The sequence below is a fragment of the Telopea speciosissima genome, chromosome 4, assembly GCF_018873765.1.
Source record: "Telopea speciosissima isolate NSW1024214 ecotype Mountain lineage chromosome 4, Tspe_v1, whole genome shotgun sequence".
NCBI classification, from domain to species: Eukaryota; Viridiplantae; Streptophyta; class Magnoliopsida; order Proteales; family Proteaceae; genus Telopea; species Telopea speciosissima.
Genome location: NC_057919.1, coordinates 28,391,128 through 28,410,098, shown reverse-complemented (window position 1 = coordinate 28,410,098; position 18,971 = coordinate 28,391,128). Strand labels below are relative to the sequence as shown.

The following is an 18,971-nucleotide window of genomic DNA, read 5'->3' as shown; positions in this document are numbered from 1 at the left end:
CTTCTCTGCCATGGTAGATACAGCCTCATTGGTGCCAATCCCCTCTTCGGGGTGTTATTTTACGTGGTCAAACAACAGGAGCATGGGCAACGTGTGTGCGGTTCTGGATCGCAGCTTTGGGAATGATGGGTGGATGACTAAGTTTGAGGGGTGTGTACAAAGGGTGCTGCCAAGGGGGTACTCCGATTATTCACCTCTTATGGTGTCTTCTGGGAATGCTCCATGTCTAGAAAATGTGCCTTTTCGGATGATGAGATTTTGGGCGGATCATGAGGATTTTAGGAAGGTTGTTAGGGAGTTGTGGGTCTAGTGAGTTAGTGGTACTCTGATTTATGTGGTGGTCCAAAAACTGAAGCGCCTCAAAGGAACATTGAGGAAATGGGCTAGAGAGACTTTTCCACAGGTGGAGGTAGAATCTTTACGGACCAGGGGGCTGGTTGAGGAGGTTCAATTGAGAATGGAAGGGAAGGATTTAGTGAGGAGCTGTATGAGCTAGAAAATCAGGCCAAGGGTGCGCATGAAAAAGTCTTGGTGCTGCAGGAGAAGTTGTGGGGTGAACAGTCTAGGGAGAAGTGGGTAAGATTTGGGGATACGTGTAACAAATTTTTTCATCTATCTACCAAACTTCAGAGAGCCAGAAATCTCATTCGTCAGTTGCAGATAGAAAGTGGAGAGGTACTGGAGGATCCGGTGGGTATAGGTGCTCACTTTGTAAGCCATTTTGAGAATTTTTACAGGGGTGGAGATTCGGTTGTTTAGGAGGAGTTGCTTGATCAAATTCCAAATGTAATTACGGTGGAGGAGAACGATAAGCTTGTGGCTGTACCAGACATGGAGGAGGTGAAAGCGACGGTTTTTGCGCTGGATCCTGCAAGCGCCCTTGGGCCAGATGGATTTCCAGGTACATTATACAGGGTCTGTTGGGACATTATTGGGCCGGAGGTATGTCGTGCAATTTCAATTTTTTTCAAAAGAGGGGGTCATTACTAAAGGGATGAATAATAATTTTATTACTTTGATTCCTAAGGTGGAGAATGCTAGGCACGTCGGGCATTTTCTCTCGATATGTCTAGGGAATTTTTTTTTTAAATTATTCCTAAAATTATGGCTACCCGGCTCTCTGTGCTACTTCCTAAGGTAATTTCTGAAGAACAGGGGGCGTTCCAACAGGGGAAAGTAATTTTCTCAAACATAGGTGTAGCTTCTGAATTGACACACATGATGGCTTCCAAATGCCGTGGGGGAACTTTGGGGATGAAGCTGGATGTACAAAAGGTGTATGATACGCTGGATTGAAAGTTTTTATTTGATGTTATGAGCAAGTTTGGTTTCTCCCAGAACTGGAATCACAGGATCAAGGAAATGATGAGATCAACAAAAATGTCGATTTTAGTTAATGGTGGACCTGTGGGGTATTTTTGGTGTGGAGAGAGGCTTAAAGCAAGGAGACCCTTTGTCCCCTTTGCTATTTATTCTGGCTGAAGAGGTGTTATGTCGTGGTCTTGCTAACTTGCGGATGAAGGGATTGGTGAAGGGGATCCCTGGCCCCAGGAATACTTTTACTCCATCTCATCTCCTTTATGCAGATGATTTGTTCTTTTTTATGAATGCTGATATGAAATGAGTAAGACAGGTTAAGAAGTTTTTGGATTACTATCAAGACTATTCAGGGTAGAAAATAAACCTTGAGAAAAGCAAAATATTTATTGGGGGAACGTCAGATATTAGAAAATGCTGGGTAAAGGATATGCTGCAGATTCCAGAGTGTGTCTTCCCCACAAGATACCTTGGGGTGGACCTGTTCAGGGGGAGAGTGAAAAAAGATTTCATCCTTCCTTTGGTTGATAAATTCAAGGCTAGGTTGGCAGGGTGGAAAGGTAGGTTATTATCTATGGCAGGGAGGGTGGAATTAGTGATGTCAGTGATGTGTAGCATTCCGGTGCATAACTTCTCGGTGTATCTATGACCGGCGTTGTCTGTGGAACTAATGGAACGGTGGATTCAAAATTTTATCTGGAGTGGGGATGCTTCTACTTCAAAGGCTATCACGGCTAAATGGAGTAAACTTTGCAAGCCCAAGAGTGAGGGTGGTTTGGGGGTGAGAAGATTGAAGGAGATAAACCTTGCGCTGTTGGCAAAATTGGTATGGTTTATAAAATGTGACAACTCTAGGTTTTGATGAGTTATTGAGGGGGAGGTTCCTTACTACAGAGGGGTGTTTAAAGAAAGAGGTGAAGTCCTTAATTCTACCTGGCATTCGGAAGGTGTGGGAGAGAGTAAGTGAGAATGAAAGATGGATAATTGGAAATGGTATGCAAATTAATTTCTGGTTTGATCGGTGGGTAGATGGGAAGCACCTATTTGATGTCATAGCTCCATATGTGACAAATCCACGGTCTTGGCAGGACAAGGTTGTTGATTATATTGAAGAGGGGGCGTGGAGATTGCCGGTTCTCAGGTCAACAGAACTACAGGCGGTGGGCAATCAGATCAGGCAGATAATGCTGCCATCTTCGGAGCATGAAGATAAAAGGATTTGGGCGTTGACGGAGTCTGGTGGGTTCTAGGTCAAATCAGCATGGGAGGGCTTGCGATCCCATGAGCCTCAGCAGGGATGGACTAAGCAGGTATGGCAGAAAGGCCTGGCACCAAGGGCTTTAGTTTTTGGTTGGAGATTGATGCACCGAAGCCTACCAACAGATGAAAATGTAGCAAAGAGTGCAGTGCATGGGGTGTCACGGTGTGACTTTAATATAGGAGCATGGAGTCAAGTCACCATATTTTTATTGAATGCGACTTTGTTGCAGGGGTTTGGGCTGCATTTCTATCTATGTTTGAGCTGTGATGGGATGGTTTCCCATCCATTGAAGAGCTATTCTCATGGTGGAGGAGGAAAAAGGCAAGTGTGGTATTCTCAAAAATATGGCCAGCCTTGGTCATACTAGTGCCATACCACATGTGGATGGAGCGAAATAGGAGGACGTTCGAGAATTTGAAACGCAGTTTCACGGCAGTGGTAAAAGGAATTTGGTTGGATTTAAGTGATGTTTCAGCCTTGGTACCGGTGCAAATCTCTTCTGTGGCGGATCTGGTGCTATCAAGGAAGCTCTCTCTCAAGATCATCCTGCAACCTAGGAGACAGATTATTGAACTTGTTTGGAAGCCCCCTGATCAAGGATGGTACAAACTCAATGTAGATGGGTGTTCTCTTGGGAACCCAGGACGATCAGGGGTTGGGGGAATTCTAAGAGAGCACAATGGGAGGTCTAGATGTTGCTTTGCTTATTATGTGGGTGTGGGATCCAACTTCAGGGCAGAACTTGAGGGACTCTTCAACGGTATACAGCATGCGATGAGGCTGCAGGTGGATCATCTGTGGATTGAAAATGATTCGGCTGCTTTGGTAAGTTGTGTGGAGAATAGTTTAATTCCTTGGACCTTTCAGCAGAGATGGCGGATTTTCAATGCATACCTGGCAAGGATTGATTGGAGGATTAGCCATTGCTTCAGAGAAGTTAATGTGGTAGCCGATATGTTAGCAAAGCGGGCTGCTTCAACAAGGGCGTCAAGTAGCTTGGATGAGGCACCAAGCTTCATTGCCAATGAGATGAGGTGGGATGCAACATTAAGACCAAGATACAGGTTCTCTAGGTGATTGGGGGGTGATTTTTTTAATTGAATTGCTGGTTTTCTTCCCTGCTGATGGCCATGCCGAAGGTGGGGAACGAAGTCCAGGAAGTTGGTTGAGTGCTCTGACTGTATTTTATTATTCAATAGTTAATACAACATCTGCTGACCTTTAGCAAAAAAAAACACAATTTCATCAATTATGCGAATTCGTATGCTCCTGATCTCAGGAACCTTGCTTTCTACATTATTTCAACTTTGATAGCACCATTATCACATGCATGATATGTAGCAAAACTGGTCTTTGAATGAACACATATGAAATGAACAACATGAATCTAAATTTCAATCTGAAGTATCCATACCTGATGAAGTAGTGAGAATTGAGAAGGATATCTCCATCATCACCCCATGACCCTCCATAACATCAACATTTGATGATTTATCTCCATTTTCCTTCTCCCCTCTTCTTTTTTATCTTCCTTACGCGATAGAAAATTCTTCTTTATATAACCTTCATTTTCACAATAATAACAAGTTTTTTTGTGAAAATTCAACTTGGAGCAAGCTTTGTACTTGTCGAACTCCTTCGGTCTCATACTTGATCTGCCTCTTCCTTGACCACCACTTCTAACCAAAATACCCTCTTCTAACCCCCCCCCCCACCACTATTTTTCTGTTGTGTTTCATTATCAGCAAACCAACAATAACCCCACTGAGTTTGAGAATATCCTTACGAAATTGTAATGTAACACAATGTGATCAAATGAAGGAGGTAGTTATGTCAACAAGTGTCTTGTCCTCTTCGATCTTAATAACTAGAGCCGATAACAACCAAATACCATATAATTGTTTCTTCAAAAACAATTATTTGGCAGCTTGTGATGGAGCCAAGGAAGGTGTGTGGTTGAGAAAGTTCTTGACCAACCTTGAGGTTGTAACTGACCTCGTTAAATACCTTATGTCCCGATTATATGATCACAGATGAACCATTGTTCAAGCTAAGGAATCTAGATCTAATCAAAAGAACAAGCATGTGGAGTACAAATTAATATCATCTCATTCAGAAGATCATACAACATGACAATATCTTTGTTGACAAGGTTGATTCTATAGATAACTTATCTGACTCTATGACAAAGGGACTCACACCAGTTGTATTTAGTAAGCATATTGAGAACATGTGTATTATAGTAGTCAGACATTGGCTTTGATGTACAAGTGAGAGATTGTAGGATATGTAGACATTCGATGTGTCTCCATTAAATCTAATTTGATAGGATTAAATTAATTAATTACAATTGTATTATGTATTTGTTATAATTTCTCTTTTATGTGCAACTGCCAATCTTTACCATTATTTGTCCTCAATTATGGACAGGCTTAGGCACTCTATTCTAAGATTGTTGCATTGTATATTTTTCTAATGGGAATTGGTATGGAGATACAAATACGGGCACATTATTGTGTTAAGCATTGATCCATAGAAATTCTTCCCGAATGGTTCACCGCCAATTGTGTTTGTCAACAGGAATATCCGGCAGTCTATTTTTCCCATACTTGAGAGACAGTTACTATTGCATTCATGTTTTGTGTGTTTGTGGAATGCCAATGGTTGATTTTTACCGACATGACTAACTACACACCGACTGCTCGACGTATAAGATATGAATATGAATAGGGTGACATTCAATAAGTTTTCTATTGCCCATTTAGAGAGAACATCCAAGTGAGAGAGTTTTCGAATTGTGACTAGTCTAAATCCGGGGTCCAGTAGTTGTTCTGTAAAGTGTTTACAAAAGTATTTTATTTTATTATTATATTAAATAATATTATTTGAAAAATTCTTCAAATGTTTTTAGATCAAGTCATTGTTATTAGCACTCCTATATTGATGTATGAGGGATTAGGTTTTATGGCGGTGATTTTATTCCATGCTTGCAAAATCCATTGTGGATGTTAGCAGTAAGAGGCATAAAATGTAATGGGAGTTTATACCACTAAGGGTTGTCATATTACGCCTTTTATAGTGTCATCTTTTAGTATAATTAAAGATAACTTAAAGGCTACCCTTTAGGATCACACCACTTGACATGATTTTGTCTGTTAGATTGTAATCTTTATACTTAATTCATCTATAAAAGAGAAACTATGACTGAAACTCTAATTGCACAACACAATTTAGAGAAAAAAATTGAAAAGATAAATAAAGAGTCTTCTTCTTCTTCAGGCTTGGGATCCAGCTATTGGAGAAGGATCATTCGACGGAGATCGTGTTCTAGTGCTGCATTCCTTCGAAAGAACACACCGTCAGTGTGTTATAGGTAACCATTAATCCCCGTTATTAGTTTTAATAGATGTGTTCATCGAGATCCTTGACTGTAAATTTTTTGTGATGTATACTGTATTAAATCGGTTCTGTTGCCACCCTTCATGTTAAGGTTTGACAGAAGAAAGGACGCTACAAAGTCTTACATATGATGTTGAATTATCGTGCTTTAAGTACCTATTAAGGGAAGTTTAAAAAGACAAGGTCTAGGGAGCTTAGTAAATACCCATATAATACACATTATATGTGTACACATACATATAGCTCAATCAAATTTTTTTTCACGAATAAATGCATTCATATAGTATATACGTTCTTTTTATAAGATCGCATATTGAACACGCATAATACGTTTGAAACGTATAATACATATTAAATTATGTTGCTTTAAATATATGAAAATAAAATCAAAACCCACCTCCAAAATTCCAATTTCCTCCAACAACGGTCGATGATGTCAAAGCACAAAGTTTTGAGAGCATCACACTAGGTTTAGGGTAAAACAGAGTGTCATCTACTCATCTTTAACCTCTGGTTGGCCCTCCACTGAAACTTGGTGGTTCACTCCGTTCTTCACTGTGATTATCGCCTTCACGGAGGGTTTTTTTTTTTGAGAAATCGAGAAAGGGTCCGTCAGGTATGTTTCTCCCTCTCTCTTTGATTTCTGAAACCTATTTTTTTCTTACTATTGCTTAGCAAGAGACAGATGACTACGAGAACCATCGATGTCTCCTGATTTCTTCTTAGTTTTTCAAACTCTGATGAAATTTCTATTGTTCTATTATTGCAAAGCAGGATTCGATTGATGGATGGGGGCCTGATGTAGAGGAAATATTGGATGTGTTCTTGAGCCGGTTGGATCTACAGAAGTCCACCCGGATTGGTCGGAGATATTAAGCAATATGAGTCAAATTATTGTCTTTTTTTGGCCTTTTTGCACCTTTCGAAGGCGGAACAGCCCGCCAAACTTTTAAAATTTGAATTTTGTTTTCTTCTTTTGTAAGCAAGCCTCTTTATATTAGGATGGTTAATGCTCCTTTGTAATCAATTTGCATTTTGAACAGAGGAAAGTTCTTCATTTTCCCTATTTTTGGATTCAAGTTCGTTGGCGTTAGAATGAGATCTAACCTCTCCATTTCCTTCTGCGTTAGGGCGTCTCCTCTATTGTCGTAACCACGGCCTTAAGGCATAACCAGAGAGAGAGAGAGAGAGAGTAATTACTTTTTTTTTTCCGGTAAAAAGCCAATTTATTCGAGAGTGTAATTACTAGGGATAGCATTGGAAGTGGGACACACCAACAATTTCCCCATAAAGATACCTCTCCCACCCTCAAGCTGCATCTATACCCGATTGCGTAAGTCCCCCCCCCTCTCTCATTTCTAGAGGTGTCAACCGGCCGGGCTCACTCAGGCCTAGCCAGACCTCACCTCAGACCTGTTTAAATATAAACGGGCTTTAAATGGTGCAGAATCGGGCTATGGGCCTGTTTAAATATAAACATGCTTTAAACAATGCAGCACATTAAAACTAAATATTTTAATTTTACAAAGAGGTGTATCATCTTGACACCTATTTTCTGTCTTTTCCATTAAAATTGAATATTCCAACCGTTCGTACATGGCCGATTCATCAGAAATAAGTTGAAATAGTGCAACTCGTGCTAGCCCATGTCTCATGATATAAATTTAAGCTAAAAAAATATCATAAAAATATACCCAATACATCAGGCCAAACCCAACAGAAAGTTAATGTCATAAAAATATATCCAATACATCAGGCCCACTCCAACAGAAATTTAATTTCATAAATAGATTTGGGCCAATAAATCAAAGCCCCAAGCTCATAGCAAAGTTTACAAGTTAAAGGGTTTGGCTAGGTCGGGCTACACCGGTCAGGCTAGGTTGGGTTTGGAATCGGTCGGTCCAGTCGGGCACCCGACGAGCTAGGACCCTACACCGGGACCATCCGGTTAGTAAACTTGTCAACATGTTTATTAAACGGGGAAGGCTGGGCAGGGCTTTAGTCTAGCGGGCTCAGTCGGGTCTGCCGAGCCGGGCCTGGAATTGACACCCCTACTCATGTCCGCTCCTCCTTGAATTAGTTCTCTCCCTTCTCCTTCACATAATTACAAGAGTATTCATAAGAAAAGATTACTAATGTGCAAAAAAATTAAAAAATTGCAAAACTAGAATTATGAGATAAGGAACCAATTATGTCGATAATTTGTTTTTTTTTCTTGTGTTTTTCTCAATTGAGAGGGTTCATATTGGGTGGAGTCTATTTCGGCGGCAATGGTTTCCTCCATTCTTTTAGGCAAGATCCCATGGAGGTTTCGGCAGGTATGGTCGTCACTCACTTCTTATCTTGGTTCCATTCAGTGGAGAATCACGCACTGTTTCCGAGAGGCTAATTGATGCTTTAGCTAATCAAGCAGCAAAACAGCAAATTTCAACCTTTTGGAACTTTGCTCCCTCGGTCATCTCTAGGGCTGTCACTTGGGAAGCTCTAAGCCAGCCATACTACAGATTCTCTTAATTGAGTTTGTTATCGGGTGGGTGCCCTTCAGGGATTGCAGTGTTTGGTTTTTTGCTGATGACAATGCCGAAGGTGAAGGGCCAAACATCAAAGAAGTTTTATAAAATTTCTTCTCATATTAATATACATACTTTGCTGATCTTTAGCAAAAACAATAGAGGGTTCATATTGATAAATTTGTAGTTTTCATCTATCATGTTTGTTGAATGATACGTGCTTGTTGCACAGTAATTATGTGTCTATATTTCACCCAAAGGACACGTACTGAACACATACTGTATCATTGTCATACACGTTTTATTGTGCCAAATTTTTGTAAAGTATTATTATTGTCTAGTCCGTTTAATTATCATACATATCCATATCCTTTATTGCTTCCAAACTTACTATGCTAGGGAGAAGCGAAGGTCGTATGAGCTGAGGGGTTCCATATTTTACAATAGAAAACAAGAAAATAACTTTCTTTTCACTGATCCGACTTATTAGAGTCTTGTTTTTTGCCTTTAACTTCACGGTATTCTTGCTCAAAGAGACGAAATTACCATTGCACATTAGATTGCTTCTTCAGCTTTAGGTTTTGAAAGAGATTTTGTTTAGAAGAATTTTCAGACGTCTGTGGTTGATAGATGACTTCTTAGCTCATATGTGTCTTATAAATTATTAGGGCAAGAGATCGCTGCCTAATCGCATGGCCCCTGCGCCAACATGGGGGCCAATAAGAGTGCAATTAGGGCATCATAGATGAGATTTTTTATTTCACAAGGACTAAGGCGATAATTTTACAACTGGATGCAGGATCCATGCGACCAGGCAGCATTCTTTTTTTCCAATTAATTAAATACGGACCAAATTATGGACAACAACCAGAGTGAAGCTATGAACTCAGTAGTAGATAATTATCAAGCAGATACCAAAACCACCACCACAGGTCCACACCCCGACGTCCCTCTTAAAAAAGCATATTAAAGGGTATCTCGGTATAAAATGTTCGAATCTGATTACATCTAGTGCCAGAATTCAATTTATTATTTTATGGACATTTGCTTCAGTATCCAATCAAACAAGCTAAGAATTAAATTATCAGTCTAAATATGGGGAAATTGATTCAAATGGTTAGCTTATTTTTTAATGGGTTAGCATAATTTTGTTTTCTTCACGTCTCGTTAGTTCTTATGCGCATAATGATGCATTTGACTTTACTTTGGAAGTGATGTATTGGGCAAATGGTTAGCTTATTTTTTAATGGGACATCCTCTCTCACATGGGTTTTATTAAATTATTTTCTTTTTCTCTTGACAATGTGGACCCATGCGAATGACATCGTTTCTCAAACTACCATTGGTATGGTGTAGGAGATTCCCCTACACTGGCAGCATGGGAAACCGTTCACCCCCTCCCTCATATCCTGTCTCAAACTTCATAAGAAGCTAGTACACCAATATTGGAGTCAAGTCAAGGCCTCTCAGGGACAACTCTCCCACTAATAGACCACTAGAAGGCTCTCACCGTCTCACGTCGAGGCCTAAAGAGTAATCACAATCACCCGAGCAAACACCCAACCCAATCCATCTGTGCTCAGTGCTCTTAATAGTCTCATGAATCCATATCAAGAAACCTCTCATGGCTTTCCAACATCACATGGTCATCTTTCCTCTCATGTCAGTCGCACCCCTCCCATTACTCCCCACCTCTCAAAGTCTCTTTCACGTCGAGGCATCAAAGTAACTATCATAACAGCCCCAGCAAACGCCCTGTCCATTCGCTTAATGGTCTCCAAATATCCAGAAATTGATATCACAGAGATCATTTTGCCCTCTGCCAAAGGTCTCCCAGATGGATGTGAGAAAACCACACTAACTTCCCTCCACGGACCTCTTCCTCATTTTCTTAGCAGCCCCAAAACAACCCAAAAGCCCTTCGAAAAAAAGTTTTGAGAGAGATGTCTGAGGATCAAGAAAGACCCATCTGTTCAGTTTCTGATTCTTTCCTAGGATGGAGAAACACATCATGTCTTCCATTTGATATCCCTCGGCTTGGCTTCAGTGGGTCACCTTCATTGTTCATGGTAGTAAGAAAATCTATTTTCATTCACCCGATGCAGAAGGAAGCAGAGTCAAACACAGAACCTTTGCAGCATTTCCATTTTCCACTGACCAGAGCAGACATGCCAAATCTCTTAAAGAGAAGGATAATGAAAGCTCCTAACCTAAAACAATTTCAGATATTGATGATTTCGACCTGAAAGGCTCAGGAGTAATCCTCAACAGTTTCATTGAGCTAGAACCATATCATGTCGCTTCTCTAGACAATCGAGGCCGGATATGGTGTGTTGGCCCCTTGTTCCTATATGATCAAATTGAGAGTGCCCAGGAGGATGGTGGTAGAGGTAACACCAATAACCAGTCCCCAACTAATAGGTGCATCAAGTGGTTAAGTGAGCATGCAAGAAGGAAGTATGAAATATGTTGCATATGGCACACAGGTTGATATTTCCCACAAGCAACTTGATGAGGTTGATAGTGGATCAGCCACGTATTTAGCCACTGCAGCAGAAATTCACTGTTGGAGCTTGTCCTTAGGGGTCTCATTTTAGGCTGGCCAATGATTGCTGAGCAGCAAATGAAGCCAAGTTTGTGGTTGAGGGATTGAAGGCAGGGAAGCTGATAGCAGCCAGCCCTGCAGCAGGGAGAGAAATCTGTGAAAGACTGAATAAGCTTACGAAAAGAGATGAAGGAAGAAGGGCATAGGAGAGAGCAGAGCATATTTGCAAAATTGCTTCAGAAGTAATACAGGAGGGTGGTTCTTGTCACCAAAGCTTAAGCAAGATGATCGAAAAGTATTGTGATGTGAAAAGTAGAGCTCGAATACAAAGGTCAGTAGTTGTATATATATTACAACAATATTGTGTTGATTTGATTCAGGCCACACTGATCATGACCTTGTGTGTCTTAAATGCCGTTCACAGTTGAAATAAAATGATTTCATTCCATGTGAGCCCAAATGCACCCTGATATATAGTTCACCTATATATGAGTTAAAGCAGCTTTATTTACCTTATTACTTTATTTCAAATGCTAGCAAAGGGTAAAGAAAAAAAGTGTATACCAATGTGTGTGTGTGTGTGTGAGAGAGAGAGAGAGAGCAGAATTGGGGAATTCTAATAACTCTCAATAGATGAGTCAGGTTGGGCCAAAACTCTAGTTGAGTACCCTCCTTGGTGCAAGGAATGGTCCCTCAAAACTGGAACAAAATCCGACGGATGGATCAGGAGATCTGGCCTTGGACAGAGAATAGAAACTTGTTAAATCAGTTTTAGAAACTTAGAATAATAGTAACTGACAACAGAAATAGAAGGCCAACAAATCTGATATGGTACTAGCAACTCAGAACAGAATAGTAAGTGACAGACAATAGAGTGATAGAAATAGAAAGTAAAGGGAATGAAATTAGTAACTACTATACTAAACCAGAATTAGAAAGTTAGGCACAGCAGTTATTATCAGGTTTAGAAACAGAGAGATTAGTAGTTAACTCTCACTCTCAACTCAGCCTTATCCCAACTAAATGGGGTTGGCTAGAGTAGTAGTAAACTACGGATAATTTAAGAACAAGAATCAGAATTTGTGAAAAGGAAGACAGATCTATTGAGACAACCTTCCAGCTTACAGAACCAGAAATTGATGTGCCGAGTATTTTCAGAACAAAATCTGAGCTTGCAACAGAAAAGGGTTCAGAAGTGAAGCATGAAAAGGGATTGTGCCACAGGATACACTAGAAGACACTACTCTGTTCCAGATGGGAATTGATGGAAATTTGAAGGCTGTCTTACAATATAGGATGAGATCTGGAAATTGTAGACAAAGGAATGAAGATAAAGAATGAAAGATCAACCCAAAACACAACAGAACAGTAAAGAAGAAACTGAAACACAAGAGTAACAGTAAGAACTGACCTTAAAGGAGGAACGATATGTAGTGAGTATGATCCCCTACTCTTTATTTATAACTTCATGGAAACAAGCAAAATAGGTAACCCCTATGTATGGTAGAGAGAATCCCTTATAATTTACGTCTCCCTTAAAAATAAAAGCTATTCCAAATCATTACAAAATATAAACTAATTACTTAATCCCATATAGGACTTGCATCCCTAATTTTTGGATTTACAGAATTGGCCCATTACAACAGTAAACCCAAAATTATAAAGCCCACGGCCCATACAACCCATTGGGCACTGAAATTAAGCCTATTAATCCGATCATGATTCAGTTTGATGGCCTAGTTTGCTGTTGGCCTTCTTGTTCTTTTGAACTATATTGCACTGTTTGCTGGATCAGCTGGCATCATAGTAAATACATGTAAGAACAAAAGATCTCCATGCCCTCAGTGTGGGCCTGTGGGGATGCTTTCCCACATACTGTCACATCCTTGATACTCTCTCTCCTCCCTGACCATGTGGGCACCCTATTGACAAAACCGATTCCCATGATCCAATTGGTGTGGCGTGGGAGATCCCCCCCACTGGCAGCATCAAAAACCTCTCCCATACATACAACAACTATAACTCGGCCTTATCCCAACTAAATGGGGTCGGCTACATGAATCCTTTCAAAACAACGTAGGGAAAAACTGAGGTCCACACAAAGAAAAGGAAAATAAGAGTAATGCAAAATAAAAAAGAAGAAATGAGATAAAAAGGTGAGAAATGGAAAATGAAAAAAGAAAGTAAGAGGAAAGAGGATAGCCCATAACATCAGGAAAAATCCCAGCTACAAGGTGTCGACAACGTGGTTCCTTGCCTCCAATAGGCTCTATCTGAGGTCATACTTGGCACAAGACCCAGATTATGCATGTCATTCTTCACAACCTTACTTATGGTACTGGCCTTACTTCATTGGTTCAATCATCAGCCCCTTGAACACCTTTGGTCTTGGGCTTTATTGATCACTGCATATTTAACCAATCAAATGCCTACTAAACATCAAAATGGCAAATCTACTCTTGATAAACTGTTCACTCAGACCCCAGATAACAGCCCGCATAATTTTCTTACTGTATGTAGGCCCTTACAAAGTTACAAACATGATATTAAGTCCCAATTCAGCTTCATGTATACTTGTTATGTAGCACAACCTCAAAAAGCATACCACTGCTTGATTCCCAAAGATTATTTTCCTTTACAGAGTCATTGGTCCCTCCATCTATGCAACCCATCTCTCCATCGACCTTGGAGTCGACACTACCCATCTCTTCACAGCCACTTTTCTAATCCTTAATCTTCCATGCTTACTTCTCATACTGCAATCCGATCAGATATTGAACCCACTGCCTCTGCTCTCATTCAGCTCCTCCAGCCTCCACTCCTTCACAATCCACATAGTTCCATCTTCATATTCCTTCCACACCGGCCTGCCTACCAACTACCACTTCACAACCAATTGCCACATCATTTGCCCCTCCAAACCAGAACTAAGCCTAAAGGCAATATCACCTCCCACCTCTCCTCCCCTCCCCTCCCCTCCCCCCCCCTACAAACCCTCAAATCTTCAAACAGGCATCTCAAGATCCAAATGGATGGGAAAAAGTAATTGAAGAATTTACTGCACTCATGACCCGAAGAACCAGCATGTTGGTTCCTCATCAACACCACATAAACATTAGTGGCTGCCAGAGGGTATACTGTATCACTATCAATCAATGGCTTAATTGGACTATTGATACACAGAAGACTCTTTTGGAGACCACAAAATTCAATCAAGAACATTGCCTTGATATTTGAAACCTTCAGCTGCATTGTTACACCAGCTGAAAATTGTTTTGTTGCATGAACTGTTGTTTCTAAGAGCTGGTCCATCGAACAATTGAATGTTAAAAATGACTTTCTGCTTGGTACTTAATCAAATGATAGATATATGCAAAAGCCTCCCAAATTTGTGCACCCTGCTCACCCAAGTACATAAGGTTATTTATGGTCATCACACATGGTAATCTCCTTTTTTTTTGGGTGAATGGAATTATACTCAACAAAGTGTGGAAATACAAGAACACCCAGAATGGAGGAAAGAAAAGGAAAGAGGCCTAACCAAGTTGGGAAGTCCACTAGGGTGTGGGATTAAACGAAGAAAGAAGACGGATGCTCCAACCAGACACAATAAGACGGTTTCTACAAGAGGGTAGAGAAGCTGGAATATCGCTCCCAAGTCTGCCCCCAATCTCAAACATAATACAATCCCAAATCTGTTGGTGAGTTCAAGACTTCCCCACCGAAGTTCTCAGGTTTCTCTCATACCAGATATGGTACAAAGCAACGCAGAATACGAGTCTGCCCACCCAATCACAGCAAGGATTACATTTGAATACCGAGATTACCCAACGCTATTCACTTTCAAAAGCAAGAATCTGCTGCAGCCCTGGCCAGCACTTCTGGAGGATGCCAGCCCAAGGAGATGGAGAGACTAGGATCAATCGAAAAATAGATGCTCCACTGATTCATCTCCGAACCAGCAACGCACGCATGAAGAAGAGACCCCAATCGACCTAGCCCATGGTCATCTCCTTGGTTATTTTTCTGTAAATATGATTAAACACTCATTACCCTTGTCAATCTACTACAGAATTTATTTCTCTGCTCTTATCAGTGGACATGCTCAGCGGTACTTCCCCTTATCTGATGACTTACTTCAATCTATGTAACATGTCTGCTCTTCTCAGTTGCCACTTCATCTCATAACATCAGTTTATTCGGGGCCGTCCATCAATGTTTTTGCTCGCCCAATCAAAGAATAATGTTGATCTCCTACAATGTGCTACCATTTGTGACTGCAAACCTTCTTCCACTCCTATTGCAGCTGGATTGAAATTGCCCGCCTTAGAGTTCTCTCCTACTTGACCTCATTGCATCTTTGAAGCTTATTTGGCTGGCTGCCCTGACAGCTGTTGGTCTTCCACCGACTTTGTGCTTTCCTGATCTCCAATCTTTAATCATGGAGCTCCAAGAAACAATCAGCCATGCTGTGGTACAATACAGAACAAGAGCATAAAGTTATCGTTGTCAATGAGGCTATCCTAACTTTTACGTGACTTGGCTACTCATTTTCATTCCCTGCTCGTTCTTGTCAATCAATCCAAAATTCCTTGTTCAATGTCACCATATCGAAGTTGATTACCACATTGTGGGTGTGGGTAATCTTCTCTGATCAAAATGCTTTCCTAAGAAGGCTTTTTCTGTTTAAACTTTTATAGCTATGCACTCCTTTTTTTCCCCAACAGAAGGAAGCGACTTTCATTCCCTGCTCATTCTTGTCAATCAATCCAGAATTCCTTGTTCAATGTCACCACATAGAAGTTGATTACCACATTGTGGGTGTGGGTAATCTTCTCTGATCAAAATGGTTGACATTTCCTAAGAAGGCTTTTTCTGTTTAAACTTTTATAGCTATGCAGTCCATTTTTTTCCCAACAGAAGGAAGCGACTAATAAAAAAAGCTATACTGGATCCTTTACAAGCTTCTCTAGAGTATATATCATACCTATCAGCCACCTAAGTGCTTCCATTACAAAATCTATCTGTTCTACCTTAAAAATGAATGCCTAACAATTGAGTTCAATTTAGGCATTTGTTTAAACTTTAGACTCTCCGTACTTACCAATAAAATTCGATCCATATTCAATGACATCACATATGATTTACATTCAAGCAATAAAATATATCCCACAAAGTGCCCAAAAGAAAGAAAGGAAAAAATTTGTTCGAAGAAACAAAAGAATTAGAAATCTAAAAATTGTATTCTGGTTAACATACTATACAATAGTGCATAACCTAAAAAAAACGGAGGCCAAAAAACTAAAAAAGACTTACAGATTCATCAAAGGATGAATTAGGGTCCCAACCCTTTTCTTTACAAACCCTGTTCCCTTTCCCTCAATTTCCTACAATCCTCGGAACCAAATCGTAACCCTGGTTCAACAGTCGCACGACAAAGCGGGCAAGCAGCGACCCTGATCAACCACGCATCAACACAATTCGCATGAAACACATGCTTGCATTTTGGAAGAACCCTACATCTCTCACCTTCCCTAAGCCCTTCCAAGCAAACAGCACAATCTCTATTCAACGCGCGTTCGAACGCAACACTGTAATTGAAGCTGGGAAGCTTACGGAGCTCTTCTTGCGACAACCCAAGACCGAATTCAGCATTTTCGTAAGCAAAATCGGAGGAGAGACTCTGCCGGCGGCGGCGTCGCTGGAGGGCACCGCCGGCGAGACAAATGTGAAGGAGGACGATGGCGGCGATACCTAAGAAGATGAAGAAGAGGGAGATAACAATGGCCATGACTATGGCTTGGAGGAAGAACGAGAGGAGTTTACGGTTCGGTTTTGTTGTGGCGTTGTGTGGCCGTGATGGATATTGGCCTGAGAAAATTGGATTATCACGGCGGAGCCGTAGGGTGATGCCATCTTCTCCGTTGCTGCTCATCTGTTTCTTCTTCTTCTTCTTGTCTATCTCTTTCTCTGCTTTGGCTATGCCGTGGCCAATTTGTCTTTCTTGAAAGCTTTCTTTAATTCTTGAAGTAAGATGGGATATATATCCATAGAAGGAAGAGAGAGATCGATGGAGGGGTTCTGTTTGGGGATATTCTTAGGACAAGTTATAGATCATCATTCCCATAATACTTACTTTTCCGTACGAATCATACCAATCAGACCGTTCATCTTGTCGGTCTGATCAATGATATGATGACGTTTGCATAAAGTCTACTAGCAAAGATTCTAAAGGACCGGTTTCAGGACGGGGTCTACAGTGTTAACTTTGGTCCACTAAACGATCGGTGATTTGTACCACGCAAGCATGAAGCATCTCCCCTGGAAGGGAACATTAAGTCGGAAATGCCCTTACCAAAAAAATCATAAAAAAGCGATAGTGCCGTGGTGCTGTGGGCGCCAGCCGCCAAGGACTCTCTGGTCTCTAGTCTCTAGTCTCTAGTCTCTAGTCTCTAGTCTACAGTCTCAAGTCTCCAAAAAGGTACTGATTTGAAAAGGTCTGCATGAGACGATAATAAGAACCAGAATAAAGTAATGAGTTAAATTCCTGAGGGAAATAAGATCATAAGGCCCAGTTTGGTTGGAGGTGAAGTAAAAAATAGAAAAAATTTGTGTTACAGCCTTACAGGTCCCTGAATCCTGATGTTTGGAGAAGTAGCTCTAGCAGTCCAATGACTGTTTTCTTTGTGACATGTAGAAAATTGCTGGATTGGAAAAAAATCAAGGAGAGAGAGAGAGATTTATGCTAAAAAGGACAATGGAGGGATTTAGGGCACAAATCTCTATTTATGTACTAATATTAGTCCATTAACCATTGGAGGATTTCTTGGCAAGAATCATGACTTACGAAAATTCTACAAATGCCTCCCATCTTTTTTTTTTTTTTTGGTTAAAATACCTCCATCTGTGGTTGGATGTAGATTTAATGTCATGTGATAAAAAATTGATGGGGGCCATGACATAATGTAGGTAGGAGGTGAGAAAAAATATCTAATTTTGGACTGAAAAAATAAAGTAACTTGAGCATCAATTGGGTTTTTTTTTCTAGGAATTAATAAATTGGAATGACAAGGAAAATTCCAACACCAACCCTCCCCCCCTCCTTTTTGTTTTATTTTGTTTATTCACTTCACTTCTAACCAAACAAGACCTCTTAGAAGGTAATGAAGATGAAATAGATTCAAAACCCATTCAAGTCTTGGATTGGTAGGTATGGAAAGATACTCTCAGTATTTAAAACCAAAATGTTAAAAAGAAAACCAATCACAAAAGTTTATATTATTGTATAGCAAATCCCTAGGAAAAGGTTCTTTTTATTTTGGATACATTAATCATTCTTTTAGTATATTTTGGTCAAACTTTTCAGTAAATTATATACATTGTAAACATGGTATAGGCATGTATCAACTATAAATCATATAATAATGACACTAGCATTTAAAATTGTACTTTTTTCCTCATCAGAAGAACCATATCTGATATTTGGTTAAAGATTAGATGTATAATAATATGGTGGGTTTTGTACACTTGCCCTCTCCAAGTCTGCAACAGTCATCATTGAGGAAATAATACATAAACTTATATGTTTCTCCCTCCATACATATATTAATTATGCACATTACAGTCAAGATCATCAGACCAAGCTGATGATAAAAATTTGAGTACAGCATTATGTTAGATGATTATACCAAGCTAAGGTTTTAGTCCAATTGACTGTCAATAGAGGTGGCTGTTCTTGTCAACTATTAAAGGTAGCTGTAGCACTACCTAATTTCAAATCTAGGGAAACTTGGGCATTTCAATCTATTCAAAAAGAAGACTATATAACAGTTAGCTATTCTCTGAATGCCCTTGAATTAATCACATGGTTAAATTAATATATTTTTTTCCTAATTCCTCAGTCTTGCAGGTGGAAAACCCAGTATACTGCAACTTCAGC

At 40.1% G+C, this 18,971-nt stretch overlaps 1 protein-coding gene across 1 annotated transcript; it reads right to left on the bottom strand.

Moving 5' to 3' along the window:
- Window positions 1–16,309: 16,309 nt before the first annotated feature.
- LOC122657545 (RING-H2 finger protein ATL56-like) lies at window positions 16,310–17,000 on the bottom strand. The gene has a single exon (XM_043852279.1). It carries the CDS (start codon window positions 16,965–16,967, stop codon window positions 16,389–16,391), a length of 579 nt encoding a protein of 192 aa, XP_043708214.1. The 5' UTR covers window positions 16,968–17,000; the 3' UTR covers window positions 16,310–16,388.
- Between the last annotated feature and the right edge of the window lie 1,971 nt (window positions 17,001–18,971).